Source organism: Cavia porcellus, unplaced genomic scaffold (genome assembly GCF_034190915.1).
Source record: "Cavia porcellus strain 051 isolate PalLab524CR breed Dunkin Hartley unplaced genomic scaffold, mCavPor4.1 scaffold_7, whole genome shotgun sequence".
Classification (NCBI taxonomy): domain Eukaryota; kingdom Metazoa; phylum Chordata; class Mammalia; order Rodentia; family Caviidae; genus Cavia; species Cavia porcellus.
Window position 1 is genome coordinate 30768298 of NW_026947490.1, and position 20689 is coordinate 30788986.

At 37.4% G+C, this 20689-nt stretch overlaps 1 protein-coding gene across 1 annotated transcript in view; it reads left to right on the forward strand.

The window, feature by feature from the left end:
- The window catches only part of LOC100733486 (zinc finger protein 160-like), a 64175-nt gene that overhangs the window by 40652 nt on the left and 2834 nt on the right, over window positions 1–20689 (forward strand). Inside the window, 2 exon segments of the mRNA XM_013147820.3 lie at window positions 6170–6296; window positions 6721–6849. Coding sequence (XP_013003274.2) covers window positions 6170–6296; window positions 6721–6849 — 256 coding nt within the window.

Consider the following 20689-nt stretch of genomic DNA (forward strand, 5'->3'; position numbering starts at 1 on the left):
TTTCAAAGAGAAAAAAAAAAAACAAGAAAAAAAAAGTAAAACAAAAAATTTCAAAACACGTCAATTAGGGGGCAACAATGGTACATACATTGTGCATTGTCATCCCTGAATCATCCTGCATTTCTTTCTGAGATTAGCTTTTGACCTGTGCAGGAATGAGAGGCAAGTGGTATGCATGGATTCAGTCTGGGCAGGGACTATGTCTTGAAGAAGAACTCACTGCAGCCTGGCTCCTCTGGTTGGGCTTCCTATAGGAGTTTCATGGTACTGCATCCTCACCTCAGTGCAGTGGGCAGCAGAGGACCCATCTTTCCACACTGTGAAGTTCTTTACATGTATGTGGCTCTGTTACCAGTAAGGAGATGTGTAGTTCCTTCTCAGCCTTAAACTGTTATGTTTTTGACATTCAGGATTAACCTTCAAATATTCATATAACATAAGGAAGAAACCTGGAAAAGAAGGAATAGGAAAGAAAAGTAATCACAAATGGCTGTTACTGAGGTAAAGTGATGGGATCTTATTTGCTTGTTCTGTATCTCCTTTGCAAAGTGCTGGACACAGGACAGTGAACTTCATGTAATCCTGTATCCTGCTGTGTTTCCTTACACTCACCTGGGCCTCCCTCAGCCTCCTCATCACTATGAGTCCATCTCACTGGGACCTGTGAGGTGGGTCATGTGAGAAAGCTGCATTGGTCATAGTTCTATGAAGCACTTGTCATTTTTGTTGATTTTTTTTAAAACATTTTTTATCACAAAGATAGTAAAGCACAACAAAACAAGACAGAACAAAGCCAATCAGGACAATGCAGTGAAATTGGTACAGAACTTCAGAGCAGGATACTGGCATAACGATAATAGGTACCATAATATATCTTGTTATCTTCACAATAGTTGTCCATTCAATCACGTATAGCAAAATCAAACCAAAAACAGAACACTATAAAACTGATCAAGGGGCCGAGGGTTTGGCTCAGTGGCACAAGCACCTCTCTGGCAAGTGTGAGGTCATAAGTACAATCCCCAGTACCAAAAAAGAAAGAAAAACAATCAAAACAGAATATTTAATAGAGCAAAACAATTAATCAGGACAAAGCAAAACAATATTGGCCTTCAAAGACAAGATAGAAGGAAATCCCCCATATTTGCTATATTGCATACTGTCATCCTCCCAAGAGATGCTCTGGTCCTAGGTCAGTGTAATTAACCAAACAATACAAGCATTTTGTTGTTTTATGTGCTTTAATTGTTATCAACTCTGGCTGTCCTCAAAACCACCCAGTTACTAATGGGGAGGGGAGGATGGGACATTTGATTCTCAGCCAACCTGCTGGTAGGCTCACAGGAGACACTGACTTATTCTCTCCTTGGTGCACCTGAGGCTTTCTCTCACTGCAGTTTACCAGAAAGGATGGCTGGATGCTTTCTTGGTCAGTTCCCCCAACATGGCTATTTCTCAGGAGACACTGACTCTTTCTCTCCCTGGCATGCCCACAGCTCACTTGCCTTGTTTTGAAGTCTTGTATTGCTTTCACTGTTTTATGTTGTTTGGCTTTATTCTGTTTTATTTTGTTCGGTTTTATTCTCATAAAAAACCACTCAAAAGAATCTTTGAGAGAGACACCTATTTGTTAATTTAAGTGTAATGTGTGTGCATGAGTATGTGGATATGCAGTTCCATTTTTTAAAAATCAAGTTCACTATTTTAAATATTCATTTATTTGAATATTTTTCATTGTTGAAATTCATACATAGAGCCTCTTGCATGCTAAGCTTGTGCTTTACCACTGAGCTACATTCCAACCCTAAGTTCGTGTTTTTGAATGGTAAGAACTATATTATAAAAATTTTTTCTCTTAAATTTATACCATATCCTGTTAATGCACTGGTAGCAGTGTGAAACTTTTAATATGGGTGACTGTGTGTGCATGATGTTATGTTAACCCATGATGTTATCGTGAACTTGGTTCCAGATATCTAATTTAGGAAACCTAATATTGATGTATTTTTGATGCTATATCTGCTACTTAACTGTTAATTTTTTAGCTTTCACATTGATTCCTGGGCACTTAGTTTCAGCTGTTTCCTCTGCCATTTTTAGCTCTTCAAACTGAAGTAAGCCCTTTAGTGTCTGTAAACATAGTTTTCCCCATGATAAGAAGGAACGATTTCTGTTGTGGGCTATTATGTTTTACTATGATTTATATATGTTAAGGAACTATAATAATATAGAGTACCTAGAAGTGTCCAAAAGCTTTAGCCATTACTATTGCTGTCATTATCATGATTGTTAGATTCTAATCTTTCTTTAAATCTACTGTGAACTGTGTCATTTCATAGTATGAATACATGACTCATCCTTTAGCTCATGTAGATACTGCATATTAATTAGAATATTGAACATAATATTTAACAATTTCATAAGAGAAAAACCTGTTTGTGGTCTTTTATTTGTGCATTTCTTATATTTTCCACAAAATGAGAAATCTATACGTGATTTAGAGTACTATAACCTTTTACATAAAAGTATAATGAGACACAATCATATCCCTGCATAGGAAAGACAAACTCTCTTTCTCCTGTCACTCCAGGTGTATGAAGATTTTTCTCTGCATACCGAGCAAGCAGTTCTGTATGGAAATGCCCTCTAATTCAATGTAACCCTGACACTAAGTATAGCCTAGATTCCATTTATCCCTTGTTGCTGAAACAAAATGCTCAGCACCCAAAGTTAAGGAAGAAAAAGTTTATTTAGCTGAAGTTTGTATAGGTTTTAGTCCATACTCAACTGGCTTCAAGGAAGGGTGGCTCATGGTCAACAACAACAGTCCATGGTAGCAGAAAATAGCAAAAGCAACAAGAGCAAAAAGAGAGAAGCATAGATAAAAGACTCTTTCTTGTATTGTATGGAGGTCACAACCAACCTAGGGCAGGTCTAGCACTCACAACCATAATCAATTACAAACTCTAGAAGCGTCCTCCCATGACTGTGTGAGGCTTTGGAGGGAGGGGGCATCCAGACACAAACCATAACATTCTGCCCCTGGCCTCCCAGTCTCTTGCATATCCTTTATGAAAAACACATTTAGTGCATCTCCAAGAGTTGGTAGAGTCCTAAGAGTTTCAGCATTGTTGAAAAGTCCAAGTCTGAAGTCTCCTCTGAGATCTAAGGCAAACTTTTAACCATGAGCCCCTGTATGAATGAAAAGTTAAACACTTCCAGTGTTCATTGGCATAAGATAAATATTACCATTCCAAAGGATATAAACAGGGATACAACAGAATGGGACCAAAAGAAGGCCAACATCCAACAGGGAAAACATTAAGTCCTGTAGTTCCATGTAGAATATCTGAAGCAATATGTGGAAAATTATGAGCTCCAAAGGGTTTGTACGGTTCTGCCTTTATGGCATTTCTGATGGTTGTGGCTCCCAAAATTTTCTCTTAGGTTCACTTTGCTCCCTCCTTGCAAATTTTATCAAATGATTCATGTTCCTGGCTTCTCTAAACTTCTGGGGTCTCCACTGCATCTTTGGCTTCACCCTGACAGCTTCACAGACTACCCTATCGAGGGCACACTGCCTGGATTCCCAGGCCTTCTGAAATGTGGGTGGAAGCTAAGAACTCTTGCATTCTGCAGGCATCTAAAACCAATGCCACATGGATAATGCCAGTGTCTACAGTCAGCTGAAGCAGTATCCAAGCTTTCTTGTCTCTTGGCTGTAGTGGTCAAGGGTCTGAAATGCAGGGTCCTAATAATCCACTTCTGAGGAAAAAATTCTCTAGGCTGCCACCATTCTGCAACTGGTGCAGCTGCCACCATTTTGGAATTTGGTATGGCTGCTGCTGCCATTGTGGAACATGGTGCTCTTCAGCTTTCTCTTCAAAGCAGTCTTTAACTTTTGCAGTTTTGAAGCTGCAAAGGGTGGAGATGTGCTGTTGGGAGCTGTTGAAACTGGAAATTGACCATATGTGCAAGGCTGGAGCATGACCACCTCAAGAACAGAGAGCCCAGGATAAGCCATGTGAAGAAACTGTGTAAGCCCAGAGAATACCTAGCCCCAAGACAATCTGAACAGGAGGTTTCTAGGACAACAGGGTGTCATGTGACATTAAATTGCTAAAAGGTGTAAATAAACACCCCTACAGTAAGGGGCCAGTTCCTTTCCTCCCATCAGGAGGGCAAGGGCTCCACCTGACCCCAGCTTTGTCTCTTCTTTATTTTCTCATCCTCTCGCAGTCCTTCACTCCAAGAACCTCAAGAGCTGCATGGGTGGCTGCAACTTGTTACTTCTTGTATTGCCCTCAGACCATCTTTTGTATTCTCCTGTTCCTTCTCAGCAGTCAGTGTCTTCTCAGCTCTGTCTTTGCAATCTACAGCTTTACTGGAGCTACTTTATCAGCTAAACTCACAATATTTTACATCATCTGCTGGACTCTTTGTTCTTGATTTGCAGCATAAATCTGACTAAAAGTCCCCAACAAGAGCCACACCACTGCCACAACATTTGACTGCCTTGAAATTTCTTCCATCAGTTTAATTACTCCACTCCCCTCAATCTTTGCCTCAGGCAAAGTCTCTGGATATGAACAAAATGCAGACAAACTTTCTGCCAAGCCATGACATATATCGTCTTGATTCTAGCAACCAATGTTCTTTTCCCAGCAGAAACCTCCTGAGCCTGGTCTTTACTGGTTTGATCATCTTCTGAGCTCTGACCAGAATCTCCCATACAGAATAACTTAAGGCATTCCAATGTTGTACTTTTAGGTGACATCTCAGAAATTTTCCAAATTTTTCCCACAAGTTAGTCCCAAAGGCTCTTGAACCACATGGTCTGGTCTAGTAACAGCAATAAACCCCCTTCTCTGTTACCAGATGCTGTCTTGTTTACTTTTCTCTCATTGCTGAGACAAAATATTCAACATCCAAAGTTAATGAAGAAAAGGTTTATTTAGCTGATGGTTTATGGAGATTTTAGTCCATACTCAGCTGGCTCCAAAGTAGGGTGGCATGGACAAGGAGCAACAGTTCGTGGTGGCAAAAGACAGCAAAAGCAAGAAGAGCAAAAAGGGAAGAGCACAGAGAAGACTGTTTCCATTCCTTATAATGTGTGTAGGTTACATCCACCCTAGGGTAGGTGTAGCATTCACAACCATAATCCCAGCACTGGACCATAAATCATCACAAACTCTAGAAGCTCACCCCCATGACTGTATGAGGCTTTGGGAGGCCATCCAGACACAAACTGTAACATTCTGCCTTTCATCCCCCCAAAACACATGCACCTCCTTTATGCAAAAGACATTTAGTGCATCTCTAAGAGTTGCTAGAGTCCTAACAGTGTCAGCATTACTGCAAAGTCCAAGTCCAAAGCCTCTGAGATTTAAGTCTAACTTGGCTGTGAGTCCTTCTACAAATGAAAAGTTTCCAACATACAGTGGCACAAGATAGGACTCAGATCCACAAATGTGACCCCACATCAGATGACAGCTCCAAGCACAAGTTTCTGTCTGGGTTCGTAATGATTAGCTAGAGATCAGGACTCCCATCCCTACAACCCCATTCTTGGTTTCAAATAATTTGCTTTAGGACCTCAGAAAAACACTTACCATTAGCTTTTCTTCTAAAGTTTATTGAAAAGATGGACACCCAGGGGGAAAAGACACATAGGGTGAGCTGCGGGATAAGAAACATAGTGTATCTATGCCATCTCTGGTTGCTTTACTTTCTGGAAACCTCCAGATATTCACCCATCTGCCTGCTCCTTTGAACCCTGTATTTTAGAGTTTTTATAGAAGCTTCATTCCATAGGCATGGTTAGTTATATCGTTAACATTCTAATCAGTGCAAAGGTTAGATGTCCTCTCTTCCCTGGAGGTTGGGGGTGGAACTGAATATCATTACTAATTCTTCCTAGGTCTTCATGATGACCAACATCTGCTGAAGTGACCTGGGAACCTCCCAGCACCAGTTAGCTCATTCTCATAGAACACTATATCACTTGGGAGTTTCAAAATGAGCTTGATCTGGAAACTCCTGACATGACAGCATGGATCTAACTTACTCACTTCAATTGAATTAACCCTTACATTTCTCTATCTTTCATTTTATATGGAGATTATAACTCTCCACATTTCCTCGTGGTAAAATATTTATTTCTTTTTAGGACCTGTTGACATTTGGGGATGTGACCATAGAATTCACCCAGGAAGAATGGAAATTCTTGGACCCTGTTCAGAGAACTTTTTACAGAGAGGTGATGTTGGAGAACTACAGTAACCTGATCTCTGTAGGTGAGGATGACTTCCATCCAGCAGTCAGATCTACTTTGTACCCTCATATCCCCTTGGTCTTTATGGCATTTTCTGCATTGTTTGACAGAGACAGATGCCCAGTTGCCTCTGAACTGTGAGGCTTCACAGTGTGGAATCTGAACTTAACTGTCTTCTTTCTTCAAGTGTTCCATTCTCTTCATGATGAATATGTCACGCATGGTTCCATAGTGGAAATATACATGAAGGCTTATAACAGATTTTTAAAATACATGGTTCCTTGTTCTTATACCACTGCTTTTGAATCATTGGTGCTTGGAAGAGTACTAAATATTTTTGTAGAACAGTGAAATATTTGTCTAGATCACTCTAAAATCTCTTTCTCCAGTAATAGGACTGGAGTCTGGCAAAGCTACACATCACATGTCTTTCTTTTTACAATCAGGAATATCTCTTTTTGACCTGAATATTGTTTCCATGTTGGAGCAAGGAAGAGAGCCCTGGAGGGTGGATGGCCAAGTAATAGTATCAAGAAATCCACATGAGTGGAAATGTGTCAAAGATACAAACACAGGTAAGAGTGTTCTCAGACAGCCAGAATGGAACCTGCACCATTAAACAGCATTTGGGAAACTTTAGTACAGTTCTGTAGGAAAAGAAGCTTACTCCCTTGGCACTCACACTCTTTACTAGCAGTTGTCACCTGTCACCCAAATGACAAGTGTCACTATTGTTTCTTTTACTTGCCTTTCATGCTACACTCAGAGTCCAAGGACTGTTTGAGTCTCCATTAGACCCTTGCATACTTGAGTCCACCTGATGCTGCTTTGTTTCCATAAATATCAGAGCAGAGGGCTCCATGGTCTTGGTCTCTACACCATGTTCCATGTCCATGTTTGACCCCATGCCCTGTGTTCCGAAGATCCAGTCAGGAGATGGGAAACCACAGCTATTTGTCCTTACATGTGGGTACCCAGAAATCACACTGAGCTGTCCCTGTTGTCTCTCCCTGTTATGGTGACTCAGCCCTTGCATTCAGCTTTGAACACTTCTCAGCTCTGTATAATGGGGACGAGTTAGGTCTTCTGAGATTGTTATTCCTCAGAGCCATAAGGATAGTCAAAAGGCAGGTCCAGCCTTTGATTAGCAGTCCCTGTGGGAGGCACACACTCGGTCTTTCAGGTTCTTAGCATTCAGTGTGGGTACAGAACAGATTTCCATATTAAGGTCTCCTAAGAATACTTCTGTTCTATGGATTAATGTGTTTTTTTCTTTTCCACTATTCTTACTAATAGGTGATAGCAGAAAAACTTGAGGTCTTCCTGATTTACCATTTTTCTTTTTATTGTTTGTGCTATTTTGCCTGTGAAACTTACTTGCTTTATTTTGGTGATACCGAGGATGTAACCTAGGGGTTACCTTACCACTGAACTATATCCCTGCCCCTTTTGTTTTTATTCTCAGACAGGCTTTTTCTAAGTTTCCCAGGCTAGCACTGAAGTTCTTGTCCTCCTGCCTCCATCTCCAAAATAGTTGACACACAATTAAGTTTGCTTTTGACATGCAGATTCCTAGGGTCTGACCTGTCATCCTTTTCTGCTGTGGTAATCACTTTGAGGTTACAGGTAGCTTCTTGTGAACTGTCCCCTGGAATGCATTTATATAACAATTTAGGAGAGAGGACGATTTCCCTGGTATACTTGAATAGCATTCTGCCACTGGCCACCTGCCCCTGGAAACCTCACTCAGTTGCTGCAATAGAAACAAATACCACAAACACTGTTTACCAAGTCTTGTTTCTAGCTGCTTTCTGGTTTTTGAGTTCTGTCACGAAATTGTCTTTCTGTGGCACAGCGACACTTTTGGCCACATACGGTGACAGTGATCTCCTCTGAGCCCGCACTGGTTTTGTTTAGAAAAATTCCTTTGCAAGCATAGAAAAATTCCTTTGCAACACATTTCTCATGTTCATTTTCTCACATGCATGAGACTTTGCAGTAAGCCACCCTTGATTCCTTTTGGGTGCCATTATTCATTTAGAACAAGAAACATTTGCTCAGGCTTTTGTTGAATGTAGTGTGAGTTCAAACTTAAGAAAATATGGTTTTCAGGTATCTTACTGAGAAACTGTGAAGTTGGGTGATGCCTTACATTTTTAAAGTCTACTGTACTTTTTAAAAAAACTGCATTTATCTTGTGCCTCACCATGTATTATAAATGAACCATTTTTTTGTGTTTAATCAGAAGTTATACATTTTTTATGGCATTTGTTGTTTTCTTTAGTTCCTATTTGTGGTTTGTGAATCTGTTCTATCAGGGGTTATCTATTAGTTCTATATTTAGAGGATTTTCTTCACTGTAGAAAGTGTAATTCAAGAGTCTGTATAAAATTTACATAATTATAGAAGTTTTTCAACAAGCTGAATTGTTTACTTCTTTATGTAACTTAGAACATACTGTTAAATTACACTTGTGTGTTAAATCATTGTTTCTAAATTTAGAACCTTAATATCTTCACACTATAATTTTGTTTTATTCCTCCCTTAATTCTAGAAATGTCTTTACAAGGACATCCTTTGTTTCATTATTTAATACTTTTTACCCTACTGAATACTGTCAATTATATAAACTTAAGTCCTGGGTTTTATTTGTATTTTACTGGTTTGTTTTTTCTTGAAGAAAAAATGCTAATTTCAATTCTTTGTTCTTTCTTTGTAGATTTATTCTGTGTATTTTGGCATACTAGATTAATATTCAGCCATCTCATGGTATTTTATAACACACTAATCCCACACTCATGATATTTTATAACACACTAATCCCACATCTTGCACTTCATGGAATTCTTTTCCACTGTTGTTTATGTCACCTTGATCTTGTATGAAATTGTTGAAGTTCTGAAAAAATGTATTTTTGAGTCTAGCATATGAAATTGTTGTGTTCTCCAGCTTTCCTTCTATCCGTATTTCCTGTGATGTTCACCTGGTCCCTGAGAGCCCATCTCTATTGTTGTCCTCTTCTCTAGCTCCTATTCATTACTTATATTTTTGACTGCTTCTCTGCTCATTTTGCTGTCACGTATGGTGATGTTAGGTAAACCCATCTCTACTGTGGGCTATTTACTTATTTCCTCCATTTGGTTACCGGTATCCTTCTGGTAACATTAAGTTAAGTATGTTAATTTGGGGTAGATACGTGTTTCTCTTCATTCATACTGACAACTGTATACTGACATACATTAACATTACCTATAAAACATTTTTAAATAAAACAATACTATTTATTGTAGTTTCAAGAAAAATTAAATACATATTTAAGAATTAAAATCCAATATAGGAACTGAAAACTATAAAAAGGATAACGAAGAGAATATCAGAAAATGGAAAGACATACTCTATTCCTGAATAGGCAAAACAAACATTGTCAAAATGGCCATACTTCCAAAACTGATATATAAACAATGGAATCCCAGTAAAAATACAGTGGCGTCTTGGTTCACGAATTCAATTCTCTCTGCAATTCTGATTGAAAACTAAATTTGATGAGAATCAAATCAAATTTCCCCACAAGATCAATTTTGAGCCTAATGACTGAATTTATTTTTGATATTTTTATTGCTACTTTTAAAAATCCATTTTATTTCAAAGGGGGAAAAATGTCAAAACACAACAATCAGGAGGCAACAATGGTACACACATTGCACATTGCCATCCCCAAATCAGTCATCTCTAGAACAGAACATCTGCATTCAATTGTTCAGACAATACAGACACAAATTTTTCTCTTCAGTGAACTCAGAGAAATCAGTAATATAACTATCTTAATTTAACTATGATATATATATATATGAATATATATATTATATATAGTTTCTTACAGCTTCTCACACTAGTGAGACAGTATAATGTTTAAACATATGTGTCTGATTTATTTCAATTATAAGAATGATCTCAAGATGTGTTGATATACCTATAAAAGTGTACAGGTTATCCTTCTTTGTGACTGTACAAAATACCACATCTTTTTATAAAATTTTATTTAAAGAGAAAAAAAAAGCAAAACAGAAAGAAGGGTAGCAACAATACAGAATTCCAAAAAAAAAAAAAAACAATAAGAAATCACTAGTTGATAAATTACATACTGTCATCTTAGAAACAGTGCTTTAAGTTACAAAAGCATACAAAGTGGAGATTCAAACAGTGAGACTGCAAACAGTTCTGTTCAATGATCCAACAAAAACTGAGTAATACGGTCATCTATCTTACACACTTAAACTTACATGCAATTAAATCCTTTAGAGCGCTTTCTTTTCCTCTCTGTTTTATAATAGCAATTACACATTTTGGGTTTTACTACTCCTACAGTTATTATTTTTTTACACTAGAGACACAATGTGATATTTATAAATATGATTATTTATTTCACTTATGAGGATTGTCTCAAGTTGTCTCCATTTCAATATGAAGGCCTGAAGACCATCCTTTTTATAGCTGAGTAATTTTCCATTGTATAAATCTACCACATCTTTTTTATCCACTCTGCAGTTGATGGGCATTTTGGTGGTTTCCAAGATTTAGCTATTACAAATTGTGCTGCTATGAACATATGTGCACATACATCATTGTGACATGACCTATTCAGGTTTTCTGGGAAAATACCCAGGAGGGGAATAGCTGAGTTGAATGAAACTTCTAATCCTCGTCTTTTGAGAAATCTCCATACTGATTTCTGTAGTGGCCACACCAGTCTACACTCCCACCAACAACAGAGCACTGTTCCTTTTTCCACACAGCTTTGCCAGCATTTGCTATCAGTTGTTTTCTTGATGGCAGCTATTCTTTCTGGGGTGAGATGAAATCTCAGCGCTGTTTTAATTTGCATTTCTTGAATGACCAGTGATGGTGAACATTTCTTCATGTATTTATTTTCCACTTGTATGTCTTCATCTGAGAACTGTGTGTTCCTCTGAGATGCCCATTTTTGGAGAGGGTCTTTGAATTTGGGGGCCTTGATGTTTTTCAGTTCTTTATGTATTCTGGATATAAGTCTTTCCTCTGAGGGGTTGTTGTTGGCTAAAACTCTTTCTCATTCTGTGGGTTTTCTTTTCACTCTGTTGGTGATTTCTTTTGAAATGCAGAAACTTGTCAGTAATATGAGATCCCAGTTGTTGATTCTTTGAAATGTTTCCCATGCAGTTTGCATTTTATTCATGAATTCTCTGCCTCTACCCCTATGTCTTCAAGACTACTACCTTGTCTTCCAGTTGATTTAGTGTTTCTGTTTTAATATTTAGATCTTTGATCCACTTAGACTTTAGTTTTGTGCATGGTGATATGCATAGGTCTAGTTTCAGTCTTCAGCATGTGGAAAGCTAATTTTTCTGACACCATTTATTAAAGAGGCTATCCTTCTTCTAGTGAACATGTTTAGCACCTTTGTCAAATATCAGGTGGCTGAGTGTCTTTGTAGTTGTGTTTGCATCTTCTAATCTGTTCCACTGGTCCGCAGGTCTATTTCTTTGCCAGTACCATGCTGATTTTATCACTGTGGCTTTTTAGTACAGTTTCAAGTCAGGAATTGAGATGCCTCCTGCCTTGCCTTTGTTGCCCAGAATTGCATTTTCTATTCTAAGTCTCTTCTGTTTCCAAATGAAATTTAGGAGTGTTTTCTTTAGATCTGTGAGGTATATCAATGGTATTTGATTGGGATTGCATTAAATCTGTGTAATAGTTTTGGGATTATGCCCATTTTCACAGTGTTGGTTATTCCTAGCCAAGAGCAAGGAATATCCTTCCATTTTCTAATATCCTCTTCAACTTCCTTTTTAGAGTAGCATAATTTTTGGCATAAAGGTTTTTTTACATTCTTGGTTAAGTTGATTCTTAACTATTTCATTTTTAAGATGCTATTGTTAAAGGTGATATTTCCTTAATTTCTTTCTTGGTGAGTTTTTTGTTTGTATACATGAATGCTATTGATTTTTGAGCATTGACTTTGTATCCAGCTACACTGCTAAATTTGTTTATTACCTCTAGTAGTCTTTTAATGGAGTTTTTGGGTCTTCTCTATACAGTATCATGTAATCTGCAAATAGTGATAGTTAACTTTTTCCTTTCCTATCTTTATTCCTTTTATTTCTCTCTCTCATCTGATTGCTCTGGGTAGTATTTGCAGAACTATATTGAAGAGGAGTGGTGATAGTAGACATCCTTGTCTTGTTCCTGGTTTTAGTATAAAAGCTTTCTGGTTTTGTCCATTTCATATAATGTTGGCTGCTGATTTGTCATAGATGGCCTTTATGAGATTGAGGTAGACACCATGTATTCTGAGTTTCTGAGGGTTTTTATCATGGACAGTTGTTGGACTTTATGAAAAGCTTTTTCTGCGTCTATTGAGATGATCATGTGATTTTTATTTTTGGCTCTGTTGATTTGACAAAGGGACCAAACATGTTCACTGGAAGAAGGATAGCCTCTTTAACAAATGGTGTTGGAAAAAAATGGCATTCCACATGCCAAAGACTGAAAATAGACCCATGCTCATCACCATACACTAAACAAAAGTAAAAATGGATCAAAGATCTAAATATTAAAACAGAAACACTAAATCTAGCAGAAGACAAAGTAGGTATAAACCTTGAAGACATAGGGATAGGGAGAGAATTCATGAATGAAATGCAAACAATATGGGAAATACTTTTAAAGGATCAACAACTGGGATCGCACATTACTAAAAAGTTTTTGCATGTCAAAAGAAATTACCAACAAAGTGAAAAGAAGACCCACGTAATGGAAAAGAATTTTAGCCAACAGTTCCTCAGACAAAGGACTTATATCCAGAACATATAAAGAGCTGAAAAACGTCAAGCCTCCAAAATTCAAAGACCCTCTCCAAAAATAGGCATTTGAGATGAACACACAGTTCTCAGATGAAAATATACAAATGGCAAATAAATATATGAAGAACTGTTCACCATCACTGGTAATTTAAGAAATGTAAATTAAAACAGCATTGAGATTTCATCTCACCCCAGAAAGAATGGCTGCCATCAAGAAAACATAACAAATGTTGGCGAGGATGCGGGAAAAAGAAACTCTTCTCCAATATTGGTGGGAGTGCAGACAGGTGTAACCAATATGGAAATCAGTATGGAGATTCCTCAAAAAGCTAGGATTGGAAGTTCCATTCAATCTTGCTATTCCCCTCCTGGGTATTTCCCCCAGAAAAATTGAAAAGGTCATGTAGCAGGGTTATATGTGTACCCATGTTCATAGCAGCACAATTTGTGATAGTTAAATCTTGGAAACACCAAAATACCTATCAACTGCAGGGAGGATGAAAAAAATGTGGTATTTTTATACAATGGAATACTAATCAGCTATAAAAAGGCTGATCTTGAGGCCTTTATAGGTAAATGGATATAACTTGAAAATATCATTTTTGAAATAAGACTCACATGAGTAAGTATCACATTGTCTCTCTAGTGTAAGAAACAATAAAAACTGACAGAATAATGGGATCTAAAAAGTATAATAGATACTGTGAAAGCAAAAGGGAAGTGAAGTGCTCTAAAGAGTATAATGGTATGTATAGTGTGTAAGATAGATGACTATATTACGAATCTCTGTTGGAACATTGAACAGAAAGATTTGTACTATCAATGTTTGAGTATCTAGCCACTATTTATTCTTCGATTTTGACTTTGGCAACTATTTTTTTAAGATGACAATGAGAAATGTAACAACTAGAGATTCTACAATCATAATTTTTTAATTCAATGTTGTTCTACACTTCTTTTCTGTTTTTGTATTTTAATATTCTTCTCTATATTTGAAAAAAATGAACAATATGCAACATATCAACCATTGTTAAATTTCTTTCATTCTGTCTTGAAGACCTCTATTGTTATTGTTTTGAATCTGCTGTTGTTTATGCCTTTTGCTTTTTGCTTTTCTTTTCTGACTTTTCTCTTTTTTAAATAATAAAACAAACAAAATTGCTATATCTTCTTGGTTGAGCTTTGGTAGTTCATATGTTTCTAGAAATTTGTCTATTTCCTCAGTGTTTTTCCACTCTGTGAGTAGAGATTTTCAAAATAGGTATTCATGACCTTTTGAATTTACGTTGGATTTGTAGTAATTTCCACCTTTTCAAGTCCTTATTGCATGACTTTGAGTTTTTTCTTGCTTTTTCTTGATAAGGGTAGCTAGAAGTGTCAATTTTGTTTATTCTCTCAAAAAACCAGCTTTTTGATTCATTCATTAATTGTTTGTATTTTTTTTTTTTTAGTTTCAATTTCATTGATTTCTGCTCTAATGTTTACAACTTCCTCTCTTCTATGAGCTTTGGGTTTAACTTGATCTTCTTTTCTAGAAGCTTGAGATGTAGCATTAGGTTGTTTATTTGTGCTCATTCTGTTTTCTTGATATGATAATTTATTGCCATATATTTCCCTCTTAAGACTACTTTCATTGCATCCCACAGATTGTAGTATGTTGTTTCTACATTTTCATTGAATTGTAGGTATTGCTTTATTTCTTTTTTAATTTCATCTGTAGTCCACTGGTTGTCATTTAATTTCCATGTATTTATGCAGGTTTTGCAGTTTCTTTTGCCATTAATTTCCCATTTCAGTGCGCTATGGTCAGATATTACACATGGGATAATTTCAATACCTTTGCATTTACTTAATTTTGGGATAATATATGCGATAATATATGGTTTGTTTTGGAGAATGTCCCATGTGCAGGTGAGAAGAATGTGTATTCTGATGTGGGTGGGTGGAATACTCTGTAAACATCTACTAAGTCTAATTGCTCACAAGTATGATTCAGTTCTATTATTTCTTTGCTTTTTGTCTAGTTGATCGATCTCTTTGTGACAATGGGGTATTAAGGTCCCCTGTTATAATTACATTTTTGTGTATTTGGTTTTTCATGTCCATTAGTATGTGTCTTATATAGTTGGGTGCTCCTGTATATGGTGCATATATATATTTATAATTGTTAGTTCTTCCTCTTGAATTTTTCCACTAACAAGTATGTAGTGACCTTCTTTATCTCTTTTAATCATTCTAGGTTTGAAGTTCACATTGTCTGCAAATAGAATAGTTTCCCCTGCTTTTTTCTGGGTTCCTGTTGCATGCAATACTGTTTTCCATCCTTTACTTTTAAGCTTTGAGTTTTCTTTTGGGTCAGCTGTGTTTCTTGTATACAGCATATTGTGGGATCATGTTTCTTGATCCATTCTATCCACCTATTCCTTTGGATAGGTGCTTTGAGGTCATTTACATTTATGGATATAAGTGATATGTACTGGTTCAACTTTGCCATGTTATGTTCCAGTTATTTTCTACTTTTCCTCTTTGTTTAACTGCTTCTCCTACCTGTTGGTTTCTTTCTGTTGTTGTTCTAAGGATTGTGGTCATTTTTATTTCTATCTAGTATGTCTTCCAACACTCTTTCTAGGGTTGGTTTGGTGGACATGAATTTCTTCAGTTGTTCTTTGTCATGGAAGTATCTTGTTTCTCCATTAAATTTTAGTGAAAGTTTTTCTGGGGACATCAGGCTGGGTTGAAAGTTGTTTTCTTTTAGGACTTGAAATATCTCACTCCAATCTCGTCTTGACTTGAGGGTTTGTGCTGAGAAGTCTGTCATGATTCTAATGGGCTTTCCTTGATAGATGAGTTGTGTCTTTTCTCTAGCATCTTTTACTATTGTGTTTTTATGCTACATGTCTGGGATCTTAATTATTATATGTCTGGGTGTTGATTTTTGTTGGTTGTGATTGTTTGGTGTTCTATATGCCTCACTTATCTGCATATCAGATTTTTTCCCCATGTTTGGGAAGTTTTCTGTAATTGCTTCTGTGAATATTTTAGTTATGTCATTTGCAATGAATCCTGCATCTTCACTAATGCCTATTAGTCTGATGTTGTTTATCTTGGCATCATCTTGAAGCTGATGGATTGTAATTTCATGTTGCTTTGTTATTTTTAAAAGTTGTATCCTTTCATGATCACTAATTGTGATCCTGTCCTCAAGGCCTGAAATTTTATCCTCAGCTTCATTTATATAGTTTTGCCAGCGTTCAATAGAATTTTTTGTTTCTTGGATGTCTCTTTGAGTTTGTTTCATGAATTCTGCTTGTTTTCTATATTGTTCATTCAAGGTTTCAATCTGTTTCTTCTGCTTCTATACTTTTTTATCTATTCTCTAGCTGCACTGAGTAATACCTTTACTAAAGTTATTATTTCTGTTTTTATATGAGATTACTTCTAATTTGATTTCTTCTATAGCCTCATGAATTTTTTTTATTTCACTTGCTATCTTTCCAGAGATATCTGGTGTGTTACTTTTCAAGTCCTCTATTTCAATGTCTCCTATACTTGCTCCTGGTGGACTAGATGTTTGAGACTGCATTTTGCTTTTTCGTTTTTCCATTTTCCCCTTTTGGGTTAATATTTTGTCCTTCAATCCACTAGTGTCAACTGTTGGTAGTGTGTATCTTGGGGTCCCACTATAAGTTTGATGTTTATCCAATTGCTAGGTCCCACAATGAAGAGGGGGGCCAGTCACCTAAATCCCCCTGCAGGGCCTGTTGGATGAGCCCTATGTTTTACGTAGGCTTACAAGCCTAGGAGTACTGATGGAAATTATCCCTAGTGCCTGCTGTTTTTATGTCTTCCAGTTGTTCAGAGTCACCAGATCTCCCTGTTTATAGTGTTTGTCTCGTCTGAGACCCTATGTGTCTCTGGGTGTCCCTTACGTTACTTAATTTTCTCCATGTTGGGGGAGGTCTTGTTGGCACTCTTCTCAACCTACCTGATATTTTCTGTGTGGAGGAAGCACTCATCCACCCACTTGCCAAACTCACCTATGGCTTCCTTCTGGAGGGGACTTCTCTGTTGCTCCTGTTTAACCACTGAAGGTGGCAAACTCCATTCCTATTTTAGGGGCAAACTCACCTCACTGATGAAAGCCTACTGAGTTCTTCTTACTGAGTCTCCCCTTGATACTGCATGGTTAATCCACTGCAGTCCAAGGTTCTGGGGGGAGATGTGGGAGCTGAAGTTCAACAGCAATGCTAGGTCCAGGAGGTGTGTGTGTGTTGGGGGGGGGGGTCCCTGATGGCAGTGGTAGGACTGTGGTGGCATGTTTCGTGGTTGGTGTTCCTAGGTCCTGAGGTGGGTGGCCAGGACTGTGGGACACGGGGGTGGCCCGCTTCTGGGTTGGCCCCGTGCGCACCTCTGGCTGGAGTTCCTGGGTCCTGTGAGGTTGTCTGTGTAGATTGCGGGAGTTGCAGGAGGGGCCAGGTCTAGCCCAGCCCAGTGCGTGCCTCTGGCTGGAGTTCCCGGGTCCCTGGAGATGTTCTGGGGAGAGAGCAGGAGTCGCAGGAGGGGCCTGGATCATATCTTTTAAAAATTTTGTCCACTTCTATGTTGTATGAGCTTGGCATAATTAAAACATACTATATTTTTCTTGTTGCTTGAATTGAATTCCCATCATTTTCATGAGTATTTAAATCCACTTATCCCTCCATCTTTATTTGCCACTGGCAACTGCCATTCTTCTTTTTTGTTCCCATTAATTGACTATCTTACATATTTCATATATGTGAAATGGTATGTTTGTGTTTTCATGACTCTCCTTATTCAGTTTGCATTCAGTGAATGTGATATCCTCCAGATTTACCTATGTTCATATAACAGCATTTCTGTCTTTTTAAGATGTGTATGTGGTCTTTATGCCTTTTTTTCTGCTATTGTGAAATCACTGAAGCTGAATAACGTATAAAGAAGAGTTTGTTTAGCTCACATTTTGGGATCTGAAAGACTAGGATTTGGTGTATCTATTTCTTCATTCTCTAGTGAAGGTATCTTACCAGGGTCATGTGCAGAAGAAATGTGGTATCTGGATTTGAGGTCAGATATACACTTTATAACTGCACACTCTCAGAGATTTCAGTCATCCATCAGACTTGCATTAGTCCCTTCTGCAGACAGCATCCTCAGTGAACTATTCACCTCCTCTTTAAGGTCTTTTACCTCCCAGCATCACACGGAGGACCAAACTTCTGAAACATGAACTTTTGGAGAAATAAACCACAACAAAACCACAGCCATATTTTGTTAATGCTCTTGGCATGCTTCCACCCTTTGGCTACTGTGAATAATACTAATATGAATGTTGGTATACAAATACCTCTTCTGCAATATCTTTTCCATTATCAGGGGTACATGCTTAGCAGAGTAGTTGGGTCATATGGCCTGAAACTCACAGTGATTTTCCTGCCTACATCTTCAGGTTCTAGGTTTATGCTATGATACCGAGTTGGTACTGATTTTTTCAACTAATTTTTCTCTTATCAACTGAAATGATCCTGTGGGTTTTTTTTTCTTACATTCTGCTCATTTGGTGCAGTGCATGAATTGGTGTTATCTTTATTTTCCAGGAATCAATCTCAGGTGATCACGGTTTATGATCCATTTTAATGTGTTTTGATAGTATTTTGTTGAGGATTTCATGCCAAATTCTATCAGGGATACTGCTGCTCTTTCATTTCTTTGTTATTGTTGTGATAGGACTTTTCTATCAAGGAAATGCTACCTCATAGAACAAGTATGGTGGTCTTCCCTATTTCTCAATATTTTAGAAGAGTTAGATGAATGTTGCTGTAGTTCTTGTTTAAATGTTTCATTGAATTCTCCATTGAAGACATTGGGTCCAGTTCTTCTCTTTTTTGGGAGGTTCCTGGTCACTGATTCAATTTCAGTGCTTGTGGTCTCGGTTAGATTTTGTACTTACTCATGCTCATGTAATTCTACAATTTCATCTCTTGTTTGTGGGTCATCATATGTGCTGTGCAATACTATTTTATGTGCATAGAACTTGCTGGTTATGAAACCTCCTCTCTTTATGACTGAGTTGCGTTTTGCTCATTCTCTCAATTAATCTAGTTAAGAGTTTTATCAATTTTGTAACTCTTTTATATGTAAAACCTTTTAGTTTTAGGACTTTCTCTAGTACTATTTTGCATTTAGTATATTTCAACCCTATCGTGGGTTACAGAATTTTCCATTATTGTGTTGCGTACATCCCAAGGCCCCACGTGAGGAACTGTACCTGTAAGCTATACCAAACCCTATATATACTGTGCCTTCTCCCCTCCATACAGAACTAAAATCAAGTGGTACTTACAATTAGGCAGAGTATTAAAGACAATAGCTAATAATAAAATAGAACAGTGTTGCTAATATAAACTATGATAAAACATAGATGATCAGACTTTTTGTCTTTTAAACACTTTATTGTCCTGATCTCACCCTTCTTGTGATGAGAAATATCTATGATGTGAATGACGTGGGTATTGTGACTTAAAGTTGGGCCATTATTGTCCTCCTGGCAACAAGTGATAAAGCAAATCATCAGCTTTGGGTTGTTCTTGATCACTGAGCCGTGCTATGGCAGGGCTTTGCAATCCTCAATAGCTGATAAGGGTTTTTTTCATCTTTTATTTTTGTTTTTGTTGTTTTTTAGTTTTGCTACTGTAAGTATACACTGCACACTAGGCTTGTTTTGAAGGCTGTCTCAATCTCCTTAGCCACAGAATCATAACTTTGTATCCATTGTTTTCCAAGTTTAGTTTACTCTTGATGAAAGATAAATTCATTTTCTGTGTGTAACAGAATTAATTCACCATCTTCTCCTCTTGAGTAGATCAAAGTTTTTGCTTTCATGTCCTGCTTAGAACATTTCTTCACATAATCTTTTATAGTATATGATTAAGATTATGTTAAATATCTACCTAGATCATACAGGTTGTTCAATTTAATAAATTTTTTTTTCCAGTACCAAGAATTGAACTCACGACTGCCTGCTTGCAAGGCAGGTGCTTATGCCGCTGAGCTAAATCCCCAGCCCCCAATTTAATAAATTTCATTAAAGATATTTTAGGAGAGTAAATTTCTCCTAAATTTAGGAGAGTAAATTTTCTCCACAATCCCACTGCTACCCTGCTAACTCTCTTCCATTCTGTTCCCACACCTGATTTTTCATTCCCAGAATTAAGAATGGGATAGTTTCATGTCAGTTTCTTTGCCTGTTTCTCCTTTACAAAGTAAGAATATTACCAACCCTAATGCAATTAGTCCCATATATTTATGAGGACAAAGTACTCCTTACATGGTTTTCTTTCCATGCTGGCTTTTTTACATGTGATTTTTTGATCTAGATGCACTACACTGATGCTTGTTGATGTATATCTGTTCTTTTACATACTAGAATTTGCAGAAGACTCCTACCCTAACTGCGCAGTTTAAAGAAAGACATGGACTCATCCTAGTCAATACCTGCCATGTTGATCACCAAGATAACACTGTGAGCAATGACTGAGTGACACTATTAGCACACAAC